Source organism: Callospermophilus lateralis, chromosome 9 (assembly GCF_048772815.1).
Source record: "Callospermophilus lateralis isolate mCalLat2 chromosome 9, mCalLat2.hap1, whole genome shotgun sequence".
In the NCBI taxonomy this organism is placed as follows: Eukaryota; Metazoa; Chordata; class Mammalia; order Rodentia; family Sciuridae; genus Callospermophilus; species Callospermophilus lateralis.
The window spans coordinates 97,200,833-97,221,497 of NC_135313.1; the positions used below are offsets into that span (position 1 = coordinate 97,200,833).

At 37.0% G+C, this 20,665-nt stretch overlaps 1 protein-coding gene across 3 annotated transcripts in view; it reads right to left on the bottom strand.

The window, feature by feature from the left end:
• Positions 1-20,665, bottom strand: part of Cntnap5 (contactin associated protein family member 5) — a 791,405-nt gene that overhangs the window by 110,062 nt on the left and 660,678 nt on the right. For all 3 annotated transcript variants that reach the window (XM_076865870.2, XM_076865869.2, XM_076865868.2), the window contains exon 18: positions 6,433-6,672. In XM_076865870.2, coding sequence (XP_076721985.1) covers positions 6,433-6,672 — 240 coding nt within the window. The remainder of the gene's footprint in view (positions 1-6,432; positions 6,673-20,665) is intronic.

Here is a 20,665-nt window from a genome sequence, read left to right on the forward strand (position 1 = left end):
AGGACATGCATTTAAACAAATAAATACCAGTGGAAATAAATGAAACTGGAAGGTATTATCTCAAAATCTGAAGGAAATAAAATACAAGGGTACTCACTATATTCCTTCTATTTGTCTAAAAGCAGAACAGGAAATTACAAAAATGAAAGTTCTTTATAAACCTTTTCTCTCTGGCTTAAAGAGAGAGAGATAAATTCTTGTTTGATTACCAGTTCAAAGATATGGACACTAACCCAATCTGCAGGCTCTCTTTTCTCCTATAAATTTGCCTTCCCTATTTTCTTACTTCTGAAGCCTGGGACTGCTTTTCCTGTGTTGTGCCACTTCTCTAAAATTTATTGCTCTTTGTTGAAATACTATTTAAAGGCAGAACCCTGAACCACTGCTTTGAGTAAATTTTCTTCTCTGTGATATGAATTCCAAAGACTAATTGATCTGCTTGTTTATCTCTGGTTAGTCTGTTTTTACAGAGTTTTGTCCCAACTCTATACTTATGAGGATTGGAAAATTGATCTTCCCCCCGCTCCCTTTCAGAACTTAGTCTAAGGTTTGAGTGAATTTGTCTGAGTGATAGAGACCAAGGTTCTCAGAGTTGTATGCCTCTGAGGTCCAGAGAACCCTAAGACCTGAAAGAGGTGCTCAGCATTGATAGGACCTTGAAGTGGAAAATTAACTAGGAGGAGGTTCTAGTAAACAGGGATATCCCTAGGGAGGGATCCTGATTGATCTGGAACTGGATTCTGGATTTGTCTATTTCTAGCTTTCACAGAATCCAAATCAACCTCCAGTTTCTCAGAGACCTATGGTGGCATTTAGTCAGTTATAGGTTGGATGGAAGATTTAGAAGACAGCGTGAAAAAGCATAGCACATAGGATCAATTCAATAAACAGCAGCTAGTCTTAATAATAGTGACAGAATTAAATTAAGAATGAGAACAATAAAGACCAGTGTAGGATAATGTATAGTCTAATGGATACCTAGAAATCATATAGGCTGCAATTAATTTAGAAAAAAAATAAATATACTAAAAGTAAATTGGAAATGTATACATGGAGTGTATATTTCATAATATTAAAAATTACTATTACATTTTTTCCTTATGAAAATGACCTTATGCATGTGATTTTAATGAATCCTTATCTTCTAGAAATCCCTGCTGCATTATTTATACATTAGATGATATTATCTGAGATTTGCTTCAAAATAATAAGGGAGGAATACAAGAGATGCTTATATTGATGAAATAAATGAGTTGGTCATTGATGAAACTAGAAAACGGGTGTATGGAGATTCTTAAATTCTTTACTGTACTGTAGTTTGTTTTCATTTTCCACAAGAAAAAATAAAACAAAATGATATAAATTAGTAGAAATGTAAATATTAAAGGATTCTTGAACAAGGTTTTAGACTATGTAAAAAGTACATAAAATATATATGCTATCATTTTCACTGAAATTCCATTGCTAAGAAAAAAATTAATCCATTTGTTTATTGTAATATTATTTAAAACAAAATCTGATCTAAAATTCATCAGATGGTCTAAAATTTTGAAACAGTAGGAACTGTAAGCATTTAGTGTGACCCCTTTTTTTTTTTTCAGGAATTATCTCAAGTGCTTTGTGGAGGGCTCATTGGATGCTAAATATCACTATCTGTGAAAGATTCCTGCATTTTTCATACTTGGTAGAGAAGGAAATTAAGGAAGCTTGAGGTTCAGTTATATGACCAGCGTCACATACTGTAGGGTACAGGCAAGCCATGGTCTGAATTTAGTTAGGGCTCATGGCAGAGTTCCAATATATTTGGGGGGCTGTAATGCTGTGGTGATGGAATGAATTAAATAAGAGAAGGCAACTACACCAGATAGAATATATTGCAATCATTTAAACTGATACTTACAGATATTTATGATGTATATAGGAATAAAAAAGATAAAATCCATGGTGTAAAATATAATGGGTAGCACTGTCTCTGCTCTATTAAATGCAAAGAAAAGAACTAGAAGGAAACATTTTTTTAATTATAGTAATTACCTTGGGTTTTACCTTTTCTAGTTTTCCAAATAAATTTCCAGATATATTATCTAACATTTTATTTAGGAAAAATATTTGAATGACATCAGCATGACAGTCTTATCCACATTATTCAATTAATGGTAAGTGGTGGGGGGTTAAGGACAAATACATATCAACAAATGATATGGGAGCAAGTGGATATGAACATGCCAGAGAATCAAGGTGAATCCCTACCTCACAACACACACACACACACACACACACACACACACACACAATTAACTCATAATGAACCAAAGCCCTAAATTTAAGAGCTGAAACTATAGAACTATCAGAATAAACTATAGATGCAAATTTTCATGTCTTTGGATGAGACAATGATTTCTTAGATATGACACTAAAAGCATAGCAAAAACAGTTGATCATCTGGGGTTTATCATAATTAAAAACTTGGTGTTTTAAAAGACAATGTAAATAAAATGAAAAGTAAACCCAAATAATGGGATAAAATAAGTGAAAAACATATATATATATATATATATATATATATATATATATACATACATACATATACATATATATATACACACACACATACACATACATGTTATATTCAGAAGACACAAAAAAATCTGTATACCTGAATAGTATAAGAAAAAAATGAAAAATTGGCAAAGGATTTGAGTAAACATTTCCCAAAGAAATTATACAAATGGATAATAAACCCATGAAAAGATGATCAATGTGATTGCTACTTAGGGAAACACAAGTCAACACCCATTGTGATACCACGTCACAATCAGTAGATGTCTATTACAACAAGTCAGGAAATAACAAGAGTAGACAAGAATGTGGAATATTTGAATCTATATATACATACACACACATACATACATACTGCTGATAGGAATGTAATGCCCAATTGCCTCTTTGAAAACCAATTTAGAAATTCTCAAAACATAAAACACATAGTTACAACAGGATCCAACAACCTTATTTCTAAGCGTACACTCAAGAGAATAGAATACATACATCCACACAAAAATATGTACTCTAATATTAATAGCAGAGTTATTGATAATAGCCAAAGAATTGTAACTATTCCCAAATCCATCAATTGGTAAATGGAGAAACAAATCATGGCACATTTATACTGTGGAATACTCTCTGGAATAAAGAGAAATAAAATGCTAAAACAATGATACAACATGGATACACCTTAACAACATTGCATTAAGTGAAAGAAAGTAGACTAAAAGAGGCCAAAAGTTATACGGCTCCATTTATATGAAAAGTCTAGAATGGGCAAATTCATAGAGACAGAAAGCAGATTAGTGGTTTCCAGGAATGGGCAGGTGAGGTGAATGGGAAATGACTGTGAAAGGGCATAAAATTTTTTGGAAAGGATAATGAAAATATTCTGGAATTAGATAGTGATGATGGTGTGCCTCTCTGTGAAAATGCTAAAAATCAGTGAATTGCAAACCTTAAAAGTATGGATTTTATGGTATGTGAATCATAATCATCTAATAATTGACAAAACAGAAAAAAACATACAAAGCAACAAACCACATATTCAGAGAGATGGAAGTCTATTACCATAGTTCTGTTTAGAATTAAATTAGAATCAGAAACAAGAAAAAGAAATAAAAAAATATGCTGTATGAATCTCCAGCTTTGAAATATATTAGCAAGTCACCAAAACTTCTGTTATGGTTTGGGGTTTAGAATGACTCCCAAAGGCCTACATGAAAATGGCTTGGTCACCAGCTTGTGGTGTTCTAAAGAGATGACACAACTTTCAGAAGGTGAGGTCTAGTGGAAGAAGTTAGATAATCGGGGCCATGCCCTTGAAGGAGATATCAGGATTTCAGCCTTTTTCTCTCATTTTTCTTTGCTTCCTGGAAGCCATGAGTTGAATAGTTTCTGCTGCCCTGTGCTACCTGCCATGATATGCTGTCCTATGGCACCCCAAGTTCAGAGGAAATAGGACAAAGTGACCATGAATGGAAACCTTGGAAATTCTGAGCTGAAATAAACATTTCTTGCTTTTAAGGTGATTATCTCAGGCATTTTGTCCCAGGTACAGAAAGAGGATTAACACACCTCTGTGAAGCCCTCATATGTTAAATCCAGATTTTAAATAATCCTGTCTTATTGGTTTAAGGATAAGGAATATATATTGCACTTAACATCCAGTTAATTTGATGACTTGCATTTCTCCATATTACCATAAGAAATAGAAAGTGGGCCAATGGAGTTTCTGGCCCAGGATTGGAAATGAACATGTCCCTAATTCCACCCAAGATATTTTCCTTATTTCCTGGGATATCCTGTGCTTCAGTAAAAGAAATGTAGAAAGGGCATTTTGGTCACGAACATCTTGTAGCTGATGGCTTCCTATTTCAGTTCCACACCACACTTCCCAGGGTCAATTGGCATTGTTAAAAGTCCCATGCATTGCAGTAACTGAACATAGAGGGGATTATTCCCTTTGAATACAGAGAGGGGAAATTTGGAAATAGTGAAATCCGAGGCTCCCTGAAAAGGCTAAGTAAACATTTGTCCATTTAATTTACAGATCAAAGTAAGGGTGCAAGAGCACAGAAAATTAGCATATGTAGGCAACAGATATAGTGGCGTGGCCAGATGAGACTAAATAGGAATTCTCTCAGACAAAGGAGATGACAATAAAAAGATAAATCTAGAACAATGTGATCTACAAGACACATGTTGAAATCACATCCCTGGAGAAATGCAGGAAAATCTATTTGGCTTTTTTCTAGACAGTAGCCTTGGATGGGGACACTGTAAGATGGTTGCTTATGCACTTCAGTGACCAAGCCTGGTAGTGTTTATTCTGCATTTGTTCTTCTTAGTATGTGGAACCACTCTAACAATGGCATCCAAACTTTTCAGGGGATGTAACTTAGAGATCTCTCCCAGTATGAAACCTAGTAGCATTTTTGCTTGCCTTAGCTCATATTAAGAACCTACTGAGATGGCACTTGTTATATTTCAAGCTCCCATGCAGGGCCCAACACACTCTTGGCCCTAAAATTTGTATCATTAATTTTTCCCAAGGAGTATTACATGCTTACCAGCAATAATAAGCACATAATTCAACCTAAATTGAGGAGAAGGCTAAAATGAAAGATTGGAGAGCTTAAAATACAGAATACATCAAGGAAAACACTGGGTGCTTTATGTTTCTCCTTTCATTTTTAAGTTCCAAAGTAGGTTGAACTACAAAAAGCATTATTGGTAAAGACACTTGGAAGATGTGTTTTAATGAGCTGACAAAATTATTTATAATTATGGTCATCATTTTTATGTAAATGGTTCCTTACCATGATTAAAACATTTTAAAAGTTTAAATGGTACCCTGGATATATTGTTTACATTATTTGCTCAGTAAACACTTTTCCATCAATAAAATAAACTTTAAAATACTGCAAAGATTGATAGTTGGTTGTGTCTTGTTTGAAAAATACTGAGTGTTTACCCCAAATAATAAGATTCTACAATTTTTTAGAGCTATCTAGAATTTATCTAGAGGAGTCACACCATATCACTCTTTCACCAAAAGGTTATGGCAAGCATATATGATATACTTGTCGATATAATGAATTCATTAGATTTGGATGTGATGTTTAAATTGCCCCAAGGCAGGAATTTTGACTTTTACGTTTCAATTCCAGAAAAGCAAAGCATAAGTTCTCAAAACAGGGTTTTTAAGGCCTCAGATGTTCATGTTCATCACTTGCAGAAAAGGGAGATTTCACTGGCTATATGATATTGTTTTTATTAATTTACCTAACTCGGATTGGGGATGTGGCTCAAGCGGTAACGCGCTTGCCTAGCACGCACGGGGCGCTGGGTTCAATCCTCAGCACCACATAAAAAATATAAAAAAATAAAGATGTTGTGTCCACCGAAAACTGAAAAATAAATATTAAAAAGTTCTCTCTCTCTCTCTCTCCCTCTCTCTCTCTCTCTCTTAAAAAAAAATTACCTAACTCTTCTTTTTTTATAAAAACGATTTAAGATGGCTTCAATATCTCAAAGGCTCCCACAGAGCTAGATGCTCTGATCCTTTGATTACAATTGTTCACGGATGAATTAGAACTGTAAATAATAGTCAGCGACTTATAATCCAGCAAAGAAAGTCCATGTCTTCTGGTCTTCAGCTGGCTCCCCAGCTACAGACAACATGTCATTCTGTAACTATACATTCAGTTCAATTGCATCAACAGCGTCCATTCATAAGGAAAATGAGTAGATGTAATTATGTTGAAGAGCTATGTAGAGCCTCTGAGCAGAAGGAAATCAAGTGAAAGAGCACAATGAGGAGGGGGACCATGTGTCCTGATGGTTGCTATCACCCTGCACATGGGAGACCACGAATACCCATACCTTTTTTACAAAAGGGTCCTTCATATGGTGAATTGGTGCAGTCGCAGAGGTAGCCACTGTGCTTCTCCACACACTTCCCTCCATTGTGGCAGTTGCTGCCATAGCTGCTGCAATGACCTGGGCAGCCCGGCCTGACTCCAGATGTGACTTTTGCCTTCTCCTCCAGGTCCAGTGTCTGCCCATTCAAGTGTAAGGAGCGGATGCATCCTAGGAAGCCTTTCTGCCTGGATGATGTTCCTCCTAAAGGTAAAAAAAATAAAATAAAATACTGTAAGATATCCTAGGACTCAATTCTTTTACTTTTAAGATCCTATGTGTCACAGTTAACTACTGTCCTATTGTCGTATTCTGCTGGATTTTTCCGTTTAATTTTCCGTAAAGCATTAGAAGTTTAAAGCTGGGGAAAAAAAAAAAATACTTGTCTTTCTACACTTAGAACCACCCCCGCACAAACTCACACAGAACACACAGAGAGAAAGAGAAAGAGAAAAAGAGAGAGAGTTAGTTTTTGAGGAGTCCTTTACAGGTTTATGAGTGAAACTTCAGATGGTCATAGTCTTTGCAAAGAAAATAAAATGACTTCTTGCGCAATCTGCAGCAGACTTCATCCAAAGTACAAGGTACAGAGTAAGATCGACCTTCTGGCAAATTTTAAAGCAAGCTGTTGGCCACACCAAGTTAGAAAAAATGGCAGCACAATTCTCAATGTTTATGTAGCACACCTCAGGGTTTTGGAAAGAGAATGGGCTTTAGGGCTTGCTGCAGATTAAAACTCCATGACCATTGAATCACTTAAGCCTCAACTACTTGATCTATAAAATAAAATGAAATCCATTTAATCTATTTTGTGTGTTGACAGTAACCTCAGGTAAGAACATGGAAGACAGTGTGCATTCAATCATTGCTGTTCTCTTATCCCTTCGCTGGGGTCCTCATTGTGGCCAGAAGCTGTAGGTCCTTATGTGCTGATTGATCTTACAGTTTGCCTTCAAATTACTATTTGGAAGACAAGGCATCTGGAATGCAGAATAGGACTGTACCCCAACTTTCTGTGGAGAACACATCTTGAGGGGTTCAGACAGATACAGTACACTCCTTACAAATTATTGAAAAAAATAGAGCAGACCCAAAGGTTCTAAGTATTTTGTTCCCACTGAAAATCCAGAATTCTATTCACCTTTTCCTCTGAAATCAGAAAATATGTGTGAAATGGGATCACAAACCAGAAAATAAATTTAAATCCCACTAGCAGATATTTATTTGGTTTTGGGAATTTGGGGGAGATTCTGGAGGAGGCAGAGGTCCAGCCTGCCATTATAGAACAGGAGTTTTATTCTATGTCCTTGGGCTCAAGGAGACACACTTGCATGAGTGGAGAACACATTCAAATCTTTGAGGTCTACTAAATGTACTAATAGAGTAACAATAAGGGCAGCAACTATGTGACATTTATTTTTTGTCTCCCAGGGATCTCCAGTCTGAACCTCATTCATTTCTGACCCCTCGTCCTACAATTTTATTAAATCTTGGCCTAGTAAATGACTGGATCAGCATATGTTCTCATCAAGGTGGATCAGATGGGAATTTCAAATGTGTTATCTCAGACAAGAATTATGGATGTTAAAAAAAAAGGCACAGCTATAAATTAAAGGAATGAATAGGGAATGGGGGAGGCAAGAAAATAATTAAAAATGTAGGAGTTTTCAAGTCTGGGTGAGGGGAGGAGATCTCCCCTTGCTGGATCAGAACAGATTACCAGATGAGTAAATACAAATATGAAATTCACTGCCTGCTTCCAAAGACTGAGATGGAATGTTCCCAAGGAATAAATCTGTTTTCATATTCTGAAGTAATGATCAAACCCCATTGTACATTCAGTTCTGATATGTGATCACCAAGCAGGCCAAGAGAAGAAACCCAAATTGCATTCCCCTGTCTATCCCAATTTTGGTGAGCACATCTCCTTTTAACCACAAGATTAATCAATTATACACATGGGCAGATCACAGAGGAAGGTTCATTATTTCTTTCCCAGAGACTGTGCAGAGCAAGAAAGAGGATTTATGTAAACAAATGTTTTGTGCTTTTTTTTTTTCTCTCCTGATTTTTTTAGTCACTTCCTATGGTGGATTTGAATAGCTCTTCATATATCTTGTTAGTATAATTTTTCTTCTATCAGGGGTGGAAAATGTGAGATCTATTGCACATTTGCTTGTGTGTGACTTAGTCAATGAGCTTATATAAATGGAGAAGAAGGTGACTAGGTTGATTTGCTAGGTAGGAATACACTCCTTGAAATTGGAAATACACAGACCTGGTCAGCATGCTCCTCAAAGAAAGGGATCATCTCACTTGCAAATGCTGACAAGACCCAATGACACATGGAGACAGAGCTCAGCTAAACTATAAGGAACTAAATTTCGGTTTCACCTGACTGTGTTACATTCTTTACAAAGGAGAAAAACTACAGAATCAGACCTTTTTATTTTATTGAGGCAAATATATAGTCTAAGAATAGGATAATTTTAAGACACCCCCCCCCCAACATAAACACACAGGCACACCTGCACACACCCACAGAGACCTGGAGTAGTTGTTGGTTCTCTGCATCCTCTGATAAAGTTAGCTATTATGTGTGATGTCACCTACTATGTACAGAGAGCTCTTCAAGGCTTGTATCTTCTACAAAATGTAAATTCTGTGCAGAAAGGCAGCTGCAATCTTCCTTCCTTCTCCTCACTCACAGCATAGATTTACTCTCCCAGATACTTCAGAATCCATCTTCTTCTTTCTATAAGCAGCGTCACACTCTGGCACAGTCTCCTCACTCCCACCCTAATCCCTCCAATAGCAGCCTACCTTGAGTCCTGACTGTAGCCATTCATTTAGCACTTTGCAGTCAGAATGGTTGCAAATTTGTAAATTGGATTCTGCCATTCCTGCTTGATGCCCTCTCTATAGACTAGTCATTGCCCTAAGGATCAAGGTGAAATTCCTTAGCCCACCTGATATAATAAATGAGAACTGGTCTCTTTACCTTTACAGCTTCCTTCTCCAAACTCCCAGCTAGGTTCCCCAATGCCTCATGGTCTGCCTAGACTTCGAACCTCTTCATATGTTTTATTTACTTGATTTGCGACGATCAGCTTTACATCATTTTGACTAAAAAACTGACAAGAATAACTTAGAGAAGAAAAGTTTATTTGGGGCTCATAGTTTCAGTGGTTTCAGTCCATGGTTGGCCAAATCCATTGCTCTGGGCCTGGCATGAGGCAGAACATCATGAGTGAAGGGCACAGAGGAGCAATGTTGCTTATCTCATGACTGAGAAACAGAGAGACAGGAAGAGGCCATGGACAAGAGAAAGTTTCTAAGACCATGGCCTCAGTGATTTGATTCCTCCAGCCTAGAGTTACCAGGGAGAAGTCCATTCAAATTATTGGTTCATCAAGTGAGTTACTCCACTAATGAGATCAGAGTTCTTATAATCCAGTTTTTTCACCTCTGAACATTAAAGCATCACCTAACACAGAAGCTTTTGGGGAGAAATTCCAGATCCTTCAAAACTGTATGCTATTTCCCTCTCCCATGTTTAACTAATGTCCAGAATAATCCATCCATGCAGTCACAAATACACATACCTGTACCCATATAACTAATTCTTTAGTCACTTATATTTCTACACAACCACTATTTGGTTATTTTAATTAGTTTTCTATTTTTAAAAAGAAGAAACATTTATTTGGGGCTCAGAGTTTCAGAGGTTTCAGTTCATGGTTGGCCAAGTCTATTGCTCTGGGCCTGGCATGAGGCAGAACATCGTGGGTAAAGGGCAGAGTGGAGCTCTTAATTTTAATTAAGTTTAACATTGAAAAAAAATCATATTTAAGTGAGCCCACTCTCCTACATGTCAGAACTCAAGGGAAGATGCACGGAGTCACCTTCCTGAAGGTGGGGCATACACTCTCCACTTGGCCCCATGCCCCATGGAAACCTCTGCATTCATTTACGCTGCCTTCCTGAGTCTTACAGGCATTTAGTTTTTCAGTCATTATTGGAACATACTTTTCTCCTTCCTGTGTGCATCTTGATTTATGCACAGTTCATTGAATGATTAGAAGAACAAAAAGCATGCAACATTATTCTTAAGAGTAAATTAAAGTCATGTTTTTAGGCTTCACTTTATCTGCAAATCTGTTAGAGAATCAACACATTGGCATTTACACTAAATGTGTGTATTTCAAATGTGCTAGATATATGCTGGAAAACTTTGTCCTAACCTCATTGAATTCACAGTGGGAATTCATATTGCACAGTTGAGAAAACTTAGCATTAAACTCATTACCTTGGCTACAGTCAAGGATCAAATAAATTTAATGTAGCAGATCCAGGAGTCAGACCTGATCTGGTGACTTCAAAGCTTACATTTAACTCCATCCCATAAGATCATGAAATGAACCATTAGATTAGAAAATTTAAGTGAATACTGCAATTAAGTGATTCTTATACTTTCTTTCTCTGATCTTTTACATTGTTTCTTCCACCAAGTTAGATTCACGTTTGCATTTGTCCCCTTGACTTCCTCATCACTTTCCTTGACAACTTAGACCATTAGTTGGCTGGCCTAGCTAGAAGCAATTTTGTATGAAACTCTTCACTTGGCCCTTGGTAGCAGCTTCCCGTCATTATGGTGGTATTTCCTTGCACGGAGTATGAATCAACTCCTAAAACCTTTGCTGTCATCATTCTAAGCCTGTCTTAGAAAACTTCCATGTGTCAGTTCGACAGATGCTCATTGCTTTCCGAGACATACCTCACTGCCTTGTGCCCTTCTGAGCATAAGCCCAGGAGGCTCTATTTCTCTCACATGTGCTTGTTCTTTCCTGCACACGATCATGCAAAGCTCTTGCTGAGAACTCCTTTCTTGGAAGAATACTAAAAGTGCCAGGTCAGGCTCTTTTCTCACAAAATTAATTCAGTGCTGTAGTTTCTGTTCTTGTCCTCCCTTGTCTTGCCCCTTTCCCTCTCCTTCCTTCTCCTTCTCTTTTTTTCCTTTCCCTCCCCTACGTCTTCTTTTACCCTCTCCCTCCCTCCCTCCCTCCCTCCCTCCTTCTCTTCCTCCCTCCCTCCCTCCCTTCCTTTCTTCCTTTCTTCCTTTTTTCTTTCCATACCTGAACACTGAACAGCTCATTTTCTAGATGAATTATTTGTCTAAAGTCAATAAATCTATACTGAAGTTTACCACCTACATTTCAAATTTTAACATGAAGGCAGTTTTAACATATACATCATAAAATGACAAGTGCACGAACCATAAGCTGTCTTCTTTAAGTTCTGTCCTTCTAACTGCCTGAACACTGAGCCTTACAGGAAAGGGACCTGCCTTAGAAGATGAACCACAAAGAAATAAGTACATGAAGTAAAAATCCTGCAACTGTAAACTTTTTTAAATGTCCCTTAATAGTAGTCTCACCTAACAAGAGTTTTTTTCTTTTTCTTTTTCTTTTCTTTTGGTACTAGGGATTGAACCCAAGGGCACTTGAATATTGAACTATATCCTCATCTTAATTTTTTGCGTTTTTATTTTAATTTTTTTTAATTTTGAGACAGGGTCTTACTAAGTTGCCAAGGCTAGACTCCAACTTCTGATCCTCCTGCCTTAGCCTCCCATGACACTGATACCATGCTCAGCAACAAACATGATTTTATATGTGAATACAGAAGAACCTGGACTAATAAATAAAGCTACAAGTCACTAAAAAGACAGTAGCACTGGCAGGTCAGGGACAAATTATACTCAAATCCCCATTAACACTGTTTGGACAGTCTGATGATATTGTGCAACAATCACTTTGGTGTTCTTTTCATTTCATCTTCCTTTTTGGAACTGATGGCAGCAACATAAGACTAGGGCATATCATTAAATATGAGTAGCAACTCTGGTCAGAAAAATGAGTCAAAATTTGAAAATAAAGCAAAACACATGACTGATGTTTGCATAGTAGAGATGCAAATTTGTTTGCAGTATGACAGACAACTCCAAAGATGTCATTTTGAACATTCATTGGTTTTCTATCTATTCCAACAAATTCATCCTAAAATTTGTTATCAAATTGTCTGCAAAAAAAAATGTTAATCTTCAAAAGTTTTTCAATTGGTCATAACCTACTATATGGCTTCCTCATTAACTACTGAGGTAAATAAAATCTATGATGCACATTCATTGTCTCTTTGCCCAAGACTCAGATATTACCTTTTTGAAGATTATACTTAACATATACCACCAGCTTGGATTTAAATGATGTTACTTTTCATTAGAAAGTAGTCAACTCTGATGACTGTTAATTCTACAATACACGCTGACTGGGAGAAGTTTAATAATAATAATAATAGTAATAAACAACATTAAAATTTCTAGAATACCATTAGTCTTCTGCAAATGTGAAACAGGCCGGAAACACTGTGACCCACATTTTCCTGCAGAGAATGCAGGCATCTGTGGAGGTTAAGTGACTTTCAGGTATAAAAGAAAGAAAGAAAGGAGGATTTGCAAAAAGGGGAAGGAAGAGAAACAATGATGGGAAATAGTAAAATGGAAAAAGGGATTTTTAAAAAATGATGAAACCAGAAAAAATCACGATCAGTAGGCTTTCTATAATAAGTGCACGCACACACGTGCACACACACACACACACACACACACACACACACAAATGTGGTTTCTGCCCTGGGCAGGGACCATTTCTCACTACTGGTTGAGTGGGTCAGCATCCAGTGAGACTATGCTGAAGTCTGGATTTCAAGGCAACCTCATCTTAGCAGTAGCCCCTATCTCTAATACTGATGAGTTCATTTCTCTGGGGAGGGTCTGGTTGGAGATGAAATGTAGGGAGGGAAGGATCTTTGAGAACAAAGGCTTTGGGGGATAGGGTGGGGAATAGAAAACAGAAGAGCACTGCTCCATTGTTGAGCAGCAGTAGCTCACTATTACATGACAAACAGGAGCTCAAAGCAGGACTCCAGTCAGTGCAGAAGTGGCTGAGAGGCGAAGGTGTTCTAGCCCCCCAACGGCAGTGCCCGCTGTGGGCAAGTCAAGTGGGAAGCAGGATAGGGATATGCAATATGTGTAAGGTCCTGAAAAGTCAGGGCTTCAGTTGTCCTTCCAGAAAACTGAATAAACAAGTGAGCGCTGAAACCAAATACCAGTTCTGCTCCCTACATACCAAGAATGTGCCCAAGTCTCAGACAACCTTGCAAGGGCTGATGCCCTTAGAGACTACACCAAACTGTATATTGACCTTATTTCCCAAACGTAAGAAAGAGAGCAGCAAGAAATCATTATCCTCCTAGGAGAGAGAGAGTTTAGAATCTACCTTTCTGCCAAATTAGAAATAGGATCCTCTTTGTCCTGTTCACATCCCCTTGAAGTTTCAACCCCTAAACTTATTTAAAACCCAGCACCCTCCATACTCCTTAAACAGTGGATGGATTTTATATATATATATATATATATATATATATATATATATATATATATATATATATATATATAGTTGTCAATGAATCTTTTTAAAATTTTATTTATTTATTTATATTTGGAGCAGAGAATCAAACTCAGGGCCTCACACATGCCAGGCAAGCGTTCTACCACTGAGCCACAAACCCAGCATGGATGGATCTTATTCATCTCCATGTTTCCATTTCCTAACCTAGGACTGATCACTAAACATGCACTCAGAAAATATTTGATCAATAAATGGCAGCAAAAGAGTGTGAAAAAACGAGGAAGAAGGACACAGAGTAGCAAGTGGAAAGATAAGCTGAAGCAGCATGCCTTGTTCTCCTGCCCCACATTCCAGCAAATAATGTGAAGGATGCAAACTCAGCTATAGAACCCCTTAAACTTTAAGTAAACTTTTGGACATAAAGCAGAAGGGGAAGAGGCTAATCTCTGGGAGAATGAAGGATAAATTTTGAGGAATATATTTTGCTTAAAATTTTTACTTTAATATTTAAAAACAAGAAAAAATAGACCTTGTTTTATGCTTTTTTTCTTTTTTCTTTTTTTTTTTTTTTTTGCTTTATTTTCAGCCCAGCCCAAGAGAGGGACAGTAGCTGAGGAAGGTCACAAGTGTGTGATGAATGTGGTTGGCTTTCAGTTCACGCCATGAAACTACTGGTGTCCTTGAAACACAAGCTCAGGGCTCATCTCTGGTCTGAGCACTTGTTCTTACAACTAGATCAAATGCAATTCTCCTTTAAAATGCCTGTATTTATTGAACAAAAAGGGGGAAAATCACACCAATGCAATCTGGCATTCATACCTCTGAAGTGTGGTGTGTGTGAATAGTATACCAATTTTAAAATGTGATTTTGAAAATTTCATGCTAAGGAAATGACAGTTGCAACGTTTCTCTTTCCTGAAGGCCCCACCCTCAGACCTGAAACATTCTCTCTCTGGATACAGGAACATATAGGGGCACTTGCTGACAGATGAACAAAGGGATAAAATCCAAGGTAGGAAAGGTCCTTTCACTCTGGAGCTGTCACACCTGCTGAGTGTGTTCTTCAAATGCTCAATCACCCACATTTCCAGGAGTGCCTAGTTATTACACAGAGGTGGGGGCATAAATGGTTTCCCATTTTAAACAGTCTTTTGTTTGCATTCTTATTTCATTTAATCTCATAAGGATACCAAATGGGAGAGGAAAATGCCCATTGTCGCATTCAACATTGGAAACTGATTCATTATTAAATTCAGATGGAACAATCAAGGCTCAGAGAAGGTAATTGACCAGCATACAGCTGTACAGCTATTATTATTAGAGCCAACAACATTTGGAACTCCACTTCATTATTTTTTTAATTCATTAGGTATTTATTATATCCAAAATATACTGGTGACCTCAGCCCAGAGGATAAATTCACCACTATATCTGCCCCCAATGAAACATTAGCAGGGATATGGATAATAATCAGGGCATTGCGAAGACATGTGATGAGGGTGCTCAAAGAGGTCTGTGTGTGTGGGTGTGGGTGTGCAAGAATGAACTCCTCCAAGCAGCAACAGTTATCTGAACCATAAAAAAATCCTGTATCATTAATGAAGAAGAATCTGCCAGGTAGATCGGGAAGTGGGAGCAGACCCACCCTGGTTTGAACGATGGGACCTTCAGAAAGCAGTGAAGCAAAATGCTGTAAACTTGCTCTAAAGAACCCATTAGCTTTGAACACACTTTGCTAAAGAAAGTGGGAGAGGAAGAGGCATCGTTTTATTGATAGCCCCTGCGAGGATTGAGGAATAAATTTCACTTAAGGAAATTGATTTCATTTTTAAAAACTAAGTAGAGGGGTGTGTGTGTGTGTGTGTGTGTGTGTGTGTGTGTGTGTTACATAAGAAATCTATCTTATTCTGTCTTAGCTTGGGTTCTCCAGTAAACAAGCTCTGAGATGGAGTGAAGGGAGTAGATAATTTTTATAGAAAGAGGTTCCTGGGAACATCTGTGAAGGAAAAAAAAAAAAAGTAGGGATGCACAGGAGAGAACTGCCCAGACAAATTACTGACATCAGAATAACACAGCCCCACCAGAAGGCTGGAGTTAGAATAACTCATCAGACATGATCCTCCTTGGAAGGAGGACAGACCTTCTTTCCCTGGAGTTAGCAGGTCACTAGATAAAGACCCTTCTGGGAAGGAAATAGCTCTAGTGATGGTTTCTCTGCAGCTGAGGCAGTCCCTGAAGTGGGGGAGTGTATATGAAGATTCCCCCAACAGCATTTAAAGCCCCGGGCACAGGTCTTTCCTTGTTGGAGACTCTGGGCAAGCATCCCACGGTCTACTCACACAGCAGAAAGGGCCTGAATTACTTTCGGTGCCTGAGACAAGGGTGAAGAAGTCAGAAGCTGAATTCATCATGGGTCTTCTTACTTCCCATTCTACAATATCTTTACTTTAGTAGCTTTGGATCTAAACCTCTTTCTCCCAGGATCAGAAGAATCTGATAGCATAATGAGAAAGACTAGGAATCTGCCCCCACAGTTTTGGGGAGGGTGTTGCTACATCCACTGCTCTCCTCAAGGGCTTTCTCACCCTCTACTGAGCCATCAGGCTGTTGATAAAGACTTGCAGGAATCAAAACAGGATACTAAGCTGTCGGTAGAGGCGCAGCATCAATGTGCCCCCCTGGGTTTGCTCTTTTCCACCCTAGAGTTTCCCATGTGCTGCTAGGCATGTCCTGGTCACATCAGTTCAATGACACTTTGGCTTTGGGAATGGTAACCTGAACCTCTGAACTGTTTTTTTGTCTCTGAGATTGGGTCCTTGAATGTATAAAGAAAATTGATTCATTTTCCTGAAAACTCTGGCCTGAATCTCTTTTTGTCAGTATAATCCTAACTCATACAAATAATGGCATTCTCATTTTTCTTCCTTTACTGAGTTATAAATTTTGGCTACTGAACATACCAGAAGAATCAAATAACTATTTCCAATCCTGAGTCTCTGTGCTCTAACTCTCAGGGTTTATCTCCCTCGGCTGCATGAAAAAAAAAAACAAGGCCATATTACATTCTCCTATAAAAAAGACATTATGATTCCTGATAAGTTTTTACAACAGGAAAAAAACAATCAAACCAAACAAGAAAACTCTCCATTCTGCTCCAATTGCACATTATCAATACAACAGAGACCAATACATGGTAAAATGAGCTTCAATTAAAACTGAAAAAAATTGTAGATAAACATTTCAAAAACGTTTCTTGAATATAACAGGGCAGAAAACACTAAAATGGTCTATTAGGTTGGGCTAAATGTGTCCAACTCTCAAGTTATTTGAGAAGAAAATAAATTTTTGCAGAAGAAACTTAATGGTTTAGCTCTCTGAATATAAAAGTGGACCACTGTTGTTTCCAAACATTTTCAAGCTATAAGAATCTGATTTTGTGGCTCAAAGGTATTTGGAAAGAAAAACTGATGAGGAACATGATGGTTCTTCATCATTTCTTTTTAAGTGAAGAAGCATTTTTTAAAAGTTAATTGATCCATAATAATTATACATATTTATGGGGAATAGTGAAATATTTAGATACATGTAGAGAATGTATGATGATCAAATCAGAATATTTGTATCACTATACCTCAAACATTATTTCTTTTTCTTATTCATATTCAAATTCCTCTTTTCCAGCTGTTTTGAAACATACCATCTGTTATTTTTAACTATAATCACCTATTGTTCTAGGGAGCACTAGAACTTAGTCATCTGACCTAACTAATTTTGTACCTATTAACTTACCTCTGCACTTGCTACATGACACCCTCTACCCTCCAGTGACTACTATTCCATGCTGTATGACATCTACTTTCCACATGAGGGAAGAAGCATTATTATTTTTTTTAAAAAGCATAACAAATTAAAAACTCTCACATTTTACCTTTTAAATGTTACCATGACAAATATGAATATTTATCTGACTATATCATGTTATGATAAAATCTGGTCTTCTGAAACTTCAACATTTGGTTGGCATGTTTTAAAATGTATCATTTGTTTCGCATTTGATCAAGAATCATTTTTATTGAGTGGCTATTATGTGCTTTTCCAAGTGTTTATGATGCAATAACCAAGTAAGGTTCTCTAGAGACATTTTGCTGAAGTTTGGAGGTTTTGCCAACTTCTTAAACTGAACAGAACAATTCCCTTTATGCAATTATTATATGTAACATCAGAAGTCATATATGTCAATTTCTTCCAGAGGAAAATGTTTCAAGTTCACTTGACATATTATTTAACTTTGAATAAAATGAAATTTTTCTGGCAAAATAAATATAACTAATTAGATATTTATACAATTTTACAAGGACAAATATTTTTTAACTTTTTGCTTTTTCAATGACATAATGAGAAGGATAATTCTCTATATATTTATGCAATAAATATGCTAAAAAGTGGTTTTCCAATTATTTCTTAATGTGAAAATAACATATACCCCCTCCTGTACTCTGAGACACATCTCATCTTCTCAAATTGAAAAGTGTCCTGACCTGCATCAAGACAGCCATACTCATGAGGCACTCAAAAGGATAAAATACAAGTTACTAATCCACGGGAGATGGTATTTGCTTCACACTATGGATCATGAATTTATAAAGTGCCTGAGTACAAAATAAATGTACATGCCAAGTCTTCTTGGTTAACCATCAACCTCTCTAAGTTTGGCTAGCTTCCCCTGCCTATAGGAATAATAGTTCTCTTCTAGCCTGGAAAGAGGAGTAGCATTTGGGGGGATCTCTTCAAATTTTATGATTTATAAAGCTGGTATAGTATTTTCCCCTGGTGATTGTAAGTTTGAACTAACTTTGGTTTATTTTGACACAAGTAGAGCAACTGAGCTGAAGGGGGAAAATGGGAACATATAACAAAACAGCAACAAAAATATTCATAAAATGAGACTTCTAGACCTACATTTGCACCAAATTTCCACTCTGTAATTGCTGTATACTTATACTCAATTTGGAAAGAATAAGACACTTTCCTTGAAATTATAGAGACATGGGCATGGAAAGTATGATTGTCATTTCTAATATATCCACACAAGGAACAGATCTTCAAATCTTAAAAGACTGGTTGCCAGATTTCATTTTCTTTCTGAATATCAAGACAATAGTAAGCTTAGGCTAGTTGTTTTCCTACCAAGGTCAGCTTGTGGTAGCTGATCTGAAACATATACTCAAGAGTTCTCCTCTTTGCTTTTAGCAATGGATGGAAGGTTCTTGGATTTATCTTGCCTCATCTACATATTACTGGACACATTAGTAGGCAATAACTAAACAGAAATGGTGATACTATTAGCCAACTATAATACTGCCACGTGCTTAGAGCATACATTTCAAAACCAACATGGTATGAAATTTCTCCCACCCTGCTAGACAATGCAACCAGCAAAGTGGCATGGATGCAAGTGTCCCTAACAATCATGGTGATAAAGCAGCTTGAAGTTAAAATATCGATTCTGGAATCCAGCATGCATTGACTGATGCATCAGCACTTCAACCTGTCACATTCCAATGACAAGGGCAGAACTGAGAGACACATCCTATTTTATAAAATGCAGCCTGGGTTTAGTACTGAGGATCAAAGCCGCTGTGTGATTTTTGTAATGCTGAATGGTGCTCTGTTATGATTGAAAGATCCTTCAGGGACCAAAGGTATGTAGACAGACTTATTCAAGTTAATATTTAAATAATGCCACACTCACCCTAACCCAGTCAAGAATAAAACATCATTGATAGTTTTCCATGCATAGCAAACATAAATATTTAGTGTCTCAAATTTTTTGATTGAAAAAGAATGCAGTCTTTCATTTGGGCTGCTATAACTGAGTAGATGATTGCAGACTGATAAATTTATTTATTCATCTATTGAACAACTGAATTATACAAAATGATGATGTTGGGACTTTAGCTTTTTTTTCAGTTACCTGGCATTTCTAGATGTGCATATCACTGAATTCTAAATGATAAAATGTAAACCAACAGGCATTTTTTTTTTCTTCAAGTACTTTTAGGCAAATTCAATAAAGCAGAAACATATCTGAGATGGGACTTATTGGAAAGAAATATAAGAGGAGCATGTCCTCTCACCAGAGTGGACCTTGGCTCCGGCTTTGGCAACCCATCTCCCCTAGCCCCTGCACATACTGTTATCTATCACCACTCACTGCATTTGTGATGAATTTAACTGAAATATTTGTAGATATAAACTCACCAAGAAACATGACTGGGGGCTGGGGATGTGGCTCAAGCAGTAGTGCGCTCGCCTGGCATGCACAGAGCGCTGGGTTCGATCCTCAGCACCACATAAAAATATAATAAAGATTTTGTGTCCACCAGAAACTAAAAAATAAATATTAAAAAAATTCTCTCTTTCTCTCTTAAAAAAAAAGAAATCCAATTGCCTGCACAAAATTTCCCACATATTCAGTCTATACAATAATTTCATAGCTACATGAAATTGGTATGAAAGAGTAAATACAAATTATGCTATCTTTTTACATCCTCCTTAGCCACAAAAAAAATCATAAGTTAAACATTGACATGGAATAAAATTTATGAAAACTACAAAATACTTAAATTGATTCTGCTAAAAAAGATATTAAATCTTAATGACTAGGAAACTTCCTTAGAGAAATAAAACACAATGTTTAAATAGAATTAAAACAGCAATATAGATTT